General features: G+C 55.9%; 2 protein-coding genes across 3 annotated transcripts in view; both read left to right on the top strand.

Moving 5' to 3' along the window:
* Window positions 1-660, top strand: part of ITGA2B (integrin subunit alpha 2b) — a 13,751-nt gene extending 13,091 nt beyond the window's left edge. The window contains exon 30 of one of the 2 annotated variants that reach the window (XM_024760803.1): window positions 310-660. In XM_024760803.1, the coding sequence (XP_024616571.1) occupies window positions 310-372 (63 nt within the window). In that variant the 3' untranslated portion in view covers window positions 373-660. The remainder of the gene's footprint in view (window positions 1-309) is intronic. The other variant, XM_024760804.1, reaches the window with a different exon arrangement.
* A 2,700-nt stretch (window positions 661-3,360) lies between these two features.
* Window positions 3,361-11,445, top strand: part of FAM171A2 (family with sequence similarity 171 member A2) — an 8,712-nt gene continuing 627 nt past the window's right edge. The window contains exons 1-11 of the mRNA XM_024760781.1: window positions 3,361-3,400; window positions 3,847-4,104; window positions 4,275-4,360; window positions 4,520-4,587; window positions 6,728-7,071; window positions 7,300-7,392; window positions 9,723-9,881; window positions 9,961-10,140; window positions 10,241-10,357; window positions 10,479-10,605; window positions 11,205-11,441. Of these exons, the coding sequence (XP_024616549.1) occupies window positions 3,361-3,400; window positions 3,847-4,104; window positions 4,275-4,360; window positions 4,520-4,587; window positions 6,728-7,071; window positions 7,300-7,392; window positions 9,723-9,881; window positions 9,961-10,140; window positions 10,241-10,357; window positions 10,479-10,605; window positions 11,205-11,441 (1,709 nt within the window). The remainder of the gene's footprint in view (window positions 3,401-3,846; window positions 4,105-4,274; window positions 4,361-4,519; window positions 4,588-6,727; window positions 7,072-7,299; window positions 7,393-9,722; window positions 9,882-9,960; window positions 10,141-10,240; window positions 10,358-10,478; window positions 10,606-11,204; window positions 11,442-11,445) is intronic.

An 11,445-nucleotide genomic window follows, 5' to 3' on the forward strand; every position in this document is an offset into this window, starting at 1 on the left:
CCTTGTGAGGCCCTGCTGGGTCACTCCCTCCTCTGCGCCCGGACAACATGTGAGCTGTTCTCAAACTCACGTGTCCAAACCCTGGAAAGCCATAGTGCTTTTAGGGAAAACCACACATTAGACTTATAATAATCAAATATATACCATCACACGCTTGAGTCATATAGAGACATAATCATCAGTACTTAAGAAAAATTCAGGCAAGAAGAAACAAAACATTAAAAAAATTTTTGTTACATGCGTTATCTCTAAATGGGGAAAGGCCTCCATTTGATCGTATAGTGGGGTTTGTGTTCTGTGCTGGTCCAGGACGAGGACCTCGTGACGGGCTGGTTTCCAGCATACATCCTCCACTGCTGCTCTGGGGCCTAGAGATCACCTTTACACCCTGTCTCCGGCCCCTGTGCACCCCCAGGTTGGCTTCTTCAAGCGGAATCGGCCACCCTTACAAGAAGATGACGAAGAGGAGTGATGAGCCCATGCATCTCTGTCCTAGCAGGAAGGCTGGGGGTGATGCCTGCTCTGTCCCTTCTTCTCCAGCAAGTGCCCCCAGCTCTGGTCACCCATGGGTTGGAGCTGTTTCATGGCGGGCTCCTGATGTCCTTGCCCACCCATCAGAGCCAGGTCACCCCCTTTCCTGCTGCCTAATAAAGAGGTTGAGTCCCAACCGCCAGCATGATGCCTCCTCTTGGGGTCAGAGGAGGAGAGGGGGCCTGAGGGGACGTTGGGATGGGGAATCTAGGGCTGGCAGAAGTGTGAGCAGAGAGGGCCTCTGCCAGGGCAAAGGGTGCGATTTACTGTCTTTGGGGGAGTGTCAGGGAGTAGAGAGTGGGGGTGGAACAAGGGAGAAAGGGTGGCAGAGCCTCCAAGTGAGACTGGAGGGGGATGGGGTGTCTGAGGGTGACTGGGTGGGATGGGGGTTGGGAGCATCGAGAAGGCAGGCTGCGTCCCTGGTGGGTGGCTTTAAACAATATTTTTTCCATGATTTTGAGGGAATCAAACCTCAAGATGATCTGAGATTTGGAGAAATAACACACTGTCCCCACTCATAAAAGAAGGTGCCTAAAGCTGTGCTCAGAGGGAGGAGGGGCAGAAGGAGACTGAGTAGCCCTCAGTCTGAGGAAGGCAGAGTCGCGGCAGGGACGGAGAGCAGGCATTGCTCTCCGGCCACCTGCTGTTTGCTGTTCCTTCTTCCCCGCCAAGGGGAAGGGTCTTCAGTTAGGAACAAGGGCACAGGTGGGGAGCTCACAGGAGGGCTGGGAGTGGAAGACAGCTGTCCCACCGCAGAGACTGGAGTCAGCGGATAGAGGTGGGGGGTCCTCTTGGAGTCCTGAGAGGTTGTTGGTTCATGAGTTCAATATTTATTGAGCACCATGGACCTGGTACTGTTCCAGTGCTGGGGTGGAGCAGTGGACAAAACAAGGTCCCTGAGCTCATGGAATTTACATTCAACCAGGAGTAAAGAATAAACAAATTAATGTATGGTCAGTGGCAGTCAATGCTGGGAGTTGAAAGAAAGATAAGGAGATAGTGATCGAATTCAGTGGGTGTTGGGAGAGGGCTGACATTTTAGGGAGAGTAGTCAGGGAAGGTCTCTCTAATGAGGTGAGCAGAGAGATGAATGAATGAAGCAGGCAGCTGGAGGGAATAAAGTGTTCTAGACAGAAAGAGCAGCCAATGAAGAGGCCTGAAGTGGGAGCAGGCTTGATGTATTCAAGTAAAAGAAAGGAGGCCCCTGGTCTGGAGGCAGGAGAGGGGTCCAGACGAGGTCAGGGGTGGGGGCAGGGAGGCAGCACCTTGTGGCTGTGGCCATGGGGAAGACTTTGGACTTGATGCTAAGTGTTGGGGGAAGCCACTGATATACAGACTTACCTCACAAGAGCTGCTGGTATTTGACTTTACCCAAAGGGGTAAAAGGTAAATTCTGAAAAGAAGAGAACAATTTGACATCCGTGCATGGCAAGTTCCAGAACAGGTTTCTAGTTGTGTGACTGTGACCATTTAGGAAAAGAGTAAGCTGTGATCCTTGAACACCAGCCAAACTCCCTCTCCCCTCCACCATTGTAATTGGATGGCCCCAGGCAATTTATCTTGATCCAGCAAAGCATTTGGCATTTGTCCTTATAAACAAGACAGAAATGTGAGCTGAATGATAGAGACTCAGATTTAAAACCGAACAATTTTGATAAAGCTGAAGGAGATCTCTATGGGGGTGTCCCAAAGCTCCATCCTTCCGCTGCCTGTGATTGTCATGAGTCCCTTGAATGGAGGCAGCGAAGCTGCTCTTCACCCTGCAAGATGGCTCCGGGCTGAGAGGCAGCTCCAATACAATGGGTGATGAAGCAGATTCAAGGCAGCCTTGACAGATTGTAAAGTTGGGTTGAAACCAACAAGATGAAATTCACCAGGAATGAGTGCTAAATCCTGCGTTGAGGTTGTGAAAAAATTGGTTACATAAGACTGGGAAATCTGAAAAGATGGAAATTTATGAGAAAGAATAAAAGAAAGAGAAAAGGAGGGAGAGAGAATGAGAGAGAGGAAGGAAGGAAGGAAGGAAAGAGGGAGGGAGGGAGGAAGGAAAGGAAAGGAAAGAAAGAAAGAAAGAAAAAGAAAAGAAAGAAAGAGAATGAAAGAAAGAAAGGTGGTTTTGTTCACAAGCTCACAACAATGTGTCCTTATGTCAGGAGACCCAACCAGGACCTAACCAGGAGAAAAGCCTGACCTCTGGGGGACGGAGTTCCTTGCCCTAAGCATCCAGTCCTATACAGGGCACCATATTGTGAGAAAGAGGTGACAAGCCAGAGAGAACCGGGAGAGGGATAACCAGATTAGATGAGGGTTTGACCACCCAGAAGTTGAATGATGAGGACAACCAGAAACTGGGAAGAAAGAGCGCTTGGCTGGGGCCCGGGCAAGCTTCCAGTGTGGGATTCAAACGTGGGGTTCCAAGCATTATGTTTGCCCAGCGATGGATCTGCTACTACCTGGGCGGTGGTGAGCCCCCACAGAAAAGAAAGAAAGAAAGAAAGAGAATGAAAGAAAGAAAGGTGGTTTTGTTCACAAGCTCACAACAATGTGTCCTTATGTCAGGAGACCCAACCAGGACCTAACCAGGAGAAAAGCCTGACCTCTGGGGGACGGAGTTCCTTGCCCTAAGCATCCAGTCCTATACAGGGCACCATATTGTGAGAAAGAGGTGACAAGCCAGAGAGAACCGGGAGAGGGATAACCAGATTAGATGAGGGTTTGACCACCCAGAAGTTGAATGATGAGGACAACCAGAAACTGGGAAGAAAGAGCGCTTGGCTGGGGCCCGGGCAAGCTTCCAGTGTGGGATTCAAACGTGGGGTTCCAAGCATTATGTTTGCCCAGCGATGGATCTGCTACTACCTGGGCGGTGGTGAGCCCCCACCTCACGCTGGGCCAACAGTAGCACCATTTATTGTGCCCCTGCTCCAGTCAAGCACATGCTAGACCCTTTACGTCATTATCTCTTTTAATTGGTACAATAACCCCACGAGGTAGAGATTATTACAACTCTCATTTTAAAGGAAGGCTGTGGAGCAGAAGATTAAGTAACTAGCTTACGGCTCAAGAAGAGGCAGAAGCTAGACGAGAACCCAGACTGGGTGATTCCCAAGGGGGCTGCGCCCTGCCTCCCCAACATTGAGCAGGTGTTTGTGCGGAGAGAACTGGGTAGTTCTTACAGTTTAAGGAGACACTTACGACCAACCCTTTGTGTTGTAAGCAACAGTCATTCTCCCTCTCAAAATTCTGCAACAGATTTCCGGGGCTCAGGAACTCTGAGAACCCCTGTGATTGGACCCTATTCGCTACACTCCCTAGCAGCTGGGGTTCTGGGCACGCGGCGGGGGCTTCGGGGTGGGCTGTGGACAGCGAGGGGGCGGTGCCCGGAGTCCCGCGTGGTGGGGCGCCGCCTGCAGGGGGCGCTGGCGGCGGCTCCTGGCGGAGACAATCGCACTGAGCGGCCGCCGCAGCAAGAGCTGGAACGCGAGCGGGAGCCCGAGCCGCGCGGCGCGGCGCAGAAAGGGCGGCCGCCCGCTCTGCAGCCCCCAGCGGGTCCCTCGCTCCCGACCCGGCTGGGTGGGAGCCCAGGCAGCGGCTGCCACCCTGGGCCCGGACGGGGGCTGGGCGCCTAGAGCTGGGTTTGAAGCGGGGAGGGGAGAGGGGGAGTGGGTGAGGCGGTGGGCGGATCGGCTGCTCGAATGGGGTCCTTCGTCCCGGAGTCTGACAGCCCCCAGACGGCCTCCCAGGTTCAGAATTTGGGGTGCACCAAAGAAACGCTGATGGGCCCATGATGGAGGAGGGGCTGCAGCTGGGGGGCTGTCTGGAAAAAGAGGTACGTTGTGATTCCCAGCTCAAGGCGCATGGCAGGGCTGTGGTGGCGGAGCCATGCTGAGCTGGCTAACTGGCCGTGGACAGTGCCGGCTGGGAGGGCAGGTGCCTGGGTCCCCGTCCAGCAGGCCTCCAGCCACTCCTGTCCGCAGCCCCCCCCCAGGTCACCCCCTCCTCATCTCACCTCTGCATCGCAGTGGAGGAGACCCTCCCAGCGCCTCACGGGCCCAGGTGGGTGTGTGAGGTGGGAGCAGGGCGGGCTCCTGTAGCGGGAGAGGTGGGAGAGCCGGACCGTGACTCCCTGCCGACGCCTGGGTTCTCAGGGGCCTCCACCCACTCCAGCCCGCGCCTGCCTCTGGAATGAGGCAGGGCTGAAGCCTGGACAGGCGGATCCTGTATGGAATGTCAGGCTTTGAGGAATGGGGAAGGATCTCCTCGGCTTCAGTCTTCCCTGCTCCCTGCAGGAGAGGAGGCTTTGATGGGTAGGAAGAGGCCCTGTTTTTTCAGGAAACCTCTCCCTCAAGACCTGCACCTCAGGGGAGGTGGCCCAGGGAATTGGCTGGAATAGAGCCAGGAGAGGGGGTTCTCCCAGGCCACTAGCTGGGGGCCCAAGTTGAGGGAAAGGGGGAAGGGCACCTGCCCACCCCCTCCCCAGCTTGGCACTGATGCCTCCTCAGGCCTTACCTGCCCACCCCTGTGTTATTCCCTAAGCCCCCTCCCCTTTGCTAATGCTCTGGCCCTTGAACCCAAGGCATTCCTTCAAATGACCATATTCCAGACTCCTGGGTCCCGTCTTCCCAGCTGCTCTATACAGCTGCTCCTAGCCTGGGGTAGGAGTGGGGAGTCGGCAGGCCCCTCTAGCTTCTCAAAATTCCTGCTGGGTGGCCGGGAGAGGGGGTGGTGGTGCGGGGAGGCTACCGGTTCCCCGGAGAACCAGAAAGCAGGAAAGGTTCGAGTGTGTGCAGCCACCCGCCGAGTTGGGCTCTGGCCTGGGAAGCGACAGGGAGGTGGGCTCAGGCGAACAGCTGGATGGGATGCCAAGGGCAGGCGTGGTGCTGGCCCTGGGGTTGGTTGAAAGCCTGAGACAAGACACCTGTCGCTGTTGAATGTCAGGCTCCACCCGTGAGGCCCCGTGACCTCCACATGCCCTGCTGCCCTCGGCTCCGGGGTCTTCCTCCTGTACCTGGCCTCTCCTAGGTTTGTGTCTAGCACCCAGCCCACTCCCCACCTCCCTCCTGGGCCCCACACTGAGGCCTCTGTACATTTCCAGGCATGACACCCACTCCCATTATTGGCAGCAAGGTAGGGGTGAGTCACATTCTTGAGGAGGGGCTGTGCTGAGTGAGAAGAGGTAGATGGTGCTGTGGATCAGAGAGGCTGCCTGCAGAATCCATGAGAACAACTCAAGGCTGGTCCCTACCCTGTCATCCCATCTGAGCTCGGGACACCTGCAGGCCAACCTGGCCAGACCATCTTGAGGCCAGGGGTAGGGGTGGCTGGAAAGAAAGACTTGGACTTCCCTTCCCAGCCTCCTCCACACTGGTTGCCCTTGGGCCTGGGTCGGCCCCCCCAGATCTCCTTCCCCTTGCCAGGGCCCCAGCTCTCTGCCCATCTCCTGGGAGGAATGAGGGCGTTGCCATGGTGACTGACTATAGCTGACCAGCTGGGAGGGGGCTGGCAGTCCATGTGAGGGGGAGGGGTCAGGAGGTACTTGTTTGGCCTTAGGGGTTGTGTGAGTCCCTAAATCCGAAGGGAAACAGGTGTGTGCAAAGGATTCTGGGCAGAGGATGAATGATGGGAATGGCCAACCTGCTGGTGTCCCCTTCTCAGTTTTTTCTTGAGAACCCAAACTCTGACCCAACCCCCCTTCCTCCCTTCCAAATGGCTGAAACTTGACCGCTCTCCTCTCCACTTGCAGATCCCTGGTTCTCCGGTTATTCAGCCTTTCTCAGCCCTCCTTCCCTCTCCTCTCCCTGACACCAGCCCCACAGGGTCCAGTGGTTAAGAATTTGGGTCTAGAGACAGACTCCCTGGTTTGGATCCCAGATCTCCCACTTTACTGTAGTACAAGTATCTAAACTCTTTGAGCCTCAGTTTCCATATGGGCTAAGACATCGAGTCTAATACATCACTGACTGTAAGTTACACCATTATTTATTTCATGTGCCAGTAAAAGAGGGAAAAAAATGCTGCCAATTATGATTATGACATATCGATCATAGGTGTAGCCTGAGTCCAGAAGTGTTAAAATGTCAAAATGTGCATGTGTCAGACTTGATGAAATATGCTAATAGTACCACCTACCTCACAGGCTGATGTGAGGTTTAAATGAGGGCTCTTTAAATGCTGGCTCTTATAATACCTTGTCTAGCCTGGGCCCCAAGGCCACGCCCAACCCACAGCCCCCTCCTCTGATCTCGAGGCTCCGCCCAGTTCTCTCATGCCTCCTCCTTCCTCCTCACTCCCCTCACCCCATCTTGCCCACAGAGATTCTGATCAAGGTGCAGGTGTACGTGAGCGGGGAGCTTGTGCCCTTGGCCCGGGCCTCAGTGGATGTATTTGGGAACCGGATGCTGCTGGCCGCCAGCACCACGGATTCAGAGGGCGTGGCCACAGTGCCCCTCAGCTACCGCTTGGGCACCTGGGTGCTGGTCACTGCTGCCCGCCCTGGCTTCCTCACCAACTCTGTGCCCTGGCGTGTTGACAAGCTGCCCCGTGAGTGCAGGGGCAGCTGGAGGGGGTGGGGAGCAGCTGACCTCATCAGCCCCTTCCCAAAATAGTCCTTGGGGGCGGAGAGGGCAGGCTTTCCAGCAGCTGCTGCCTGGGCTGGGGTATGCACAGGGGGCTGAGGGAGGATGAAGCCACTGGGATTCAGATGGTGGGAGTGCCAGCCTAGGGGAGGGGGGGGCTTTCTCTGGAGCTGACAGACCATCCCTCCTGCAGTGTACGCGTCAGTCAGCCTCTACCTGCTGCCCGAGCGGCCGGCCACCCTCATCCTCTATGAGGACCTGGTGCACATCCTCTTGGGCTCTCCTGGTAAGACTCCCCGCTCTCCACTCCCCCACCCCTCCGCCCACACCAGCTCCTCTTCCCTCTCCCTGACTGGGTATAGAGAACTTCGCCTGCCACATGGTAGCTGGGTACCCTTGGGCAAATCACTTAACCTCTCTGAGCCTTAGTTTGTTCGTCTGTAAGATGTGAACAATTGATAGTATCTACATCGTCAAATTTAGGTGAGGATTAAATATCATCAAGCATGTGAAAAACTTCATAGAAGGTGGTCAATAAATGTTGATTGTTACTGGGGCTTCTCGTGGTTTCTATTCTCCCTCTACTCCTACCATTAGAATTCCCATTTCCTGCCGCCTTATCTTCAGTGGATCCACACGTATTTCTTGTGCACCTACTGGGTGCCTGGCTATGTCAGAAGCCAGGGTCATTCCACAGGCATAGAACACCTATCAAGTGCAAGGACTGGAGCAATCCCACAGTGGCCCTTGTCCACCCACCAGGCTTTCGGTCTCACCCAACCAATACTTCCTGCAGCACCTGTGCTGTTCCAGGCATTGTCTCCGGTGCTGGGGAATAATGGTAAGGAAGAGCAGAGCGGCCCCCCACCTGGTGGAGTTCCCCGACGACTAGGAAGACAGACAGAGCATTGCAAACGCTGAGATAATTACAGATCAGGCAGCGCAGGGGAGCGGAGGGCAGCTGCTTTCAATACTGAGAGGACCCTCACGTGGGAGAATAGCAGGGTGGGGGGATTTGGCGAAGGGAGCTGTGGGACGCGGGGGCTCGGGAGTTGAAGGGGGAGCAAAGGCACCTTTGCTGGAGAGGAATCAAGATGCAGGGGCAGAAGGGGACCGTGAGGGTGCAGGGGATGCTCTGGTCTGGCTATGCAGGATGGGGACGTGGTGCAGACTGGTTGACGAAGCCAGGCAGAGGGTAAATTCCATCTGGCTAGTACTAGGGAGCCACTGTGGGTTCTGGAGGGAGAGCCTCCCCTCCTCAATTTATATTCTTATCTTGAGCCCTTGTCCCCAATTACTTTTCTGGTTTGCTGCTCTTCCTCTCTCTGATCCTGAACCAGAGGCTTCTAAGATGTCTTTGGAGGTTTCTAAAATGCCAAACGAACCGGAGCTTAAACCCTCCCACGGCTCCCACTGCTTTTGGCAGAAAGCCTAGACTCTTTCACAAAGCTGGCAGCGCCCTCCAGGGCCTGGCGCAGTCACCTGCAGTGCCCCAACCAGCAAGCCGCCTCGTGCCCCTGGGCCTTTCTCCTGTCAGTCCTCCTGGAAGTCCCTTTCCACTTTCTTTCCCGGCTGACTCTTACTCACACTGCAGGGCTCCACAGGGCATTCCCGAGCTGGGCAGGCCAAGCTCCCCTTGCACCACGCTATTTTACCACCGAGGCAGGATGGAACGGTGGGTGAGAGGAGGGGCCCTGGCACCAGACTGCCTGGGCTTCAATCAGGCTCCAGTGACCTTGGGCAGGTTACTGAACTTCTCCCGCCTCCATTTCTGCATCTATAAAATGGGGCTGATAATAAAGGCACCTACCTCAGGGACTGTTGTGCTAATTTCAGGGGTTAATATAAGTAACCTGCTTAGAACAGTGCCAGCATATCTTAAAGCTTAATAAATGTTAGCTATTACCATATTATATTGGAATACTGTTTATACATCCGCTCTGCTCCAAGCCAGACAGACATACACACACACACACACACACACACACCCTAAGTTGTCAAATGCAGTAGCCACATGTGGCTGTTTACATTTGAATAAATTAAAAGTTCATTAAACTTTTTAGAATTAAAAATAAATGCAGTTCCCCAGTCGCACTAGCTACGTGTCAAGTGCTCAACAGCCCTGCGTGTCTAGTGGGTACTGTTACAGGCAGCAGGACACAGAACACTTCCATCCGTAGCAGGAAGCTCTAACGGGTACCGTAATGAACAGTGACGCACTGGACTGTGAACTTGAAGGCAGGGAATTGTAAGTTGCATCTTATTCCTCTTTGTATCCTCAGCACCTAACACGGTGCCTGCCACGCAGGAGGCGATAATAGTTGTTTGAGGACCTGAACCTCGTCATTTTATAAATTAACATGGAAAGAGTGTTTCCGAGAGAGCAAGTAACTTGCTCGGGGGTCACACAGCCAGGACCAGAAGATTACAGGTCCATGTCCCTTCTAGGTTATCATTCTAAGCCTGCCCAGTTCTCTCCCCAAGTCACCACCCTTCGTGGCCTTCCCAAGTGGCCTAACCCATTGGCTCCCCTTCTCTTTAGATAATTGCTTTCTGCTCTGGTCCCTGGGGACCCTTGTCCCTGGCCAGGCCACTGCAGCCCCTCTTTCCATCCAGGTGCCCGCTCCCAGCCCTGGGTGCAGTTCCAGCGCCGGGCTGCCCGCCTACCTGTCAGCTCTACCTACAGCCAGCTCTGGGCCTCGCTCACGCCTGCCAGCACCCAGCATGAAATGTGGGCTTTCCCTGCCTTCCTGGGCACGGAGGCCTCCAGCTCAGGTATGCTGGGTGCCAGCCATGGAAGGGATGTTCCCCCCACCAGGATTTAGCCCTCATCCCTTGTGTCCCCTTCCTGCAGGCAATGGCTCCTGGCTGGAGCTGATGCCCGTGGCTGCTGTGAGCGTGCACCTGCTGGCAGGTAATGGGACAGAGGTGCCGCTCTCAGGCCCCATTCACCTGTCCCTGCCTGTGCCCTCGGGGCCTCGTGCCCTCACCGTGGGCACCAGCATTCCAGCCTGGAGGTTCGACCCCAAGAGTGGTGAGTGCCTCAAGGAGGTGCAGGTGCTAGAGTTTGGGGAAAGAAAGTAGGACTTAAGTTGGGGGGACACTGAGTTTGATGAAACCCTTGCCTCTCCCAGGGCTGTGGGTACGCAATGGCACTGGTGTGATCCGGAAGGAAGGCCGGCAGCTCTACTGGACCTTCATCTCCCCTCAGCTGGGGTACTGGGCGGCTGCCATGGCCTCCCCCACGGCTGGTGAGAGTGGGGGGACAGCAGGGGTGGTGGGTGGTAGAAAGGGAGGCTGGGAGAGTGGCCTCCTTCTGAACGGCAGGAGGGACATCCACACCTGGGAATGCTAAGCTCTTGCCCCGCACAGGGCTGGTCACCATCACGTCGGGCCTCCAGGACGTCGGCACCTACCACACCATCTTCCTGCTCACCATCCTGGCGGCCCTGGCCCTGCTGGTGCTCATTCTGCTGTGTCTGCTCATCTACTACTGCCGGTGAGTGCCCCGCATCCCCTCCGACTGCTTCCCAATCCCCCAGCCTCCTCTCATCCCAGGCACTGACTGAGGCCAGCTCCATGCCTGGTCTTGTGCTGGGTGCTCGAGGCCCCAGAGATGCATAAAACACAACTTCGATCCTCAAGGCCCGACAGGAAAGCACTGCATATGCACATGCAAAGACCGAAAGACGGGGGAGAGGAAGCAGGAGCTGCAGGCCAGGCCCCTCCAGGGACACTCTGCAGCTGCTTCTACCGCCCAGCCCTCACTTTCAGGGGTCCTCAGGCCACACATGCCCCTGGGTAAGCTTAGGTGCTTCTCCCCGGCTCTCACTGCACCTGCTATGTCCCAAGGAGTGCAGTTTATGCCGAGGGAGGCCCAAATGGGCACAGCTGCTGGCTGCTCCCCCCCCAGACTCTCAAGCTCTTTCCGCACACCTCTCCCAGAACCCATCTGGGCTCCCCAACCTCTCTCTTGAGTCCCAGGCACTGTCCCCACCCCTCCAACTATATCCATCCCCCATCTTCCAACTGCGGGTTTAGGGAGCTGCTCTGGCCTCCACCCTTTCCTGACGGTCCCGCTCTGCCCCCTGTCTCCAGGAGGCGCTGCCTGAAGCCGAGGCAACAGCACCGCAAGCTGCAGCTCTCCGGGCCCTCTGACGGTAACAGACGAGACCAGGCCACCTCTATGTCCCAGCTGCATCTCATCTGTGGGGGACCCCTGGAGCCAGCCCCGTCGGGGGATCCCGAGGCTCCGCCTCCAGGCCCCCTCCACTCAGCCTTCTCCAGCTCCCATGACTTGGCCGCCTCCCGGGACGACTTCTTCCGTGCCAAGCCGCGC

Source organism: Neophocaena asiaeorientalis, unplaced genomic scaffold (assembly GCF_003031525.2).
Source record: "Neophocaena asiaeorientalis asiaeorientalis breed wild unplaced genomic scaffold, Neophocaena_asiaeorientalis_V1.1 scaffold30, whole genome shotgun sequence".
In the NCBI taxonomy this organism is placed as follows: Eukaryota; Metazoa; Chordata; class Mammalia; order Artiodactyla; family Phocoenidae; genus Neophocaena; species Neophocaena asiaeorientalis.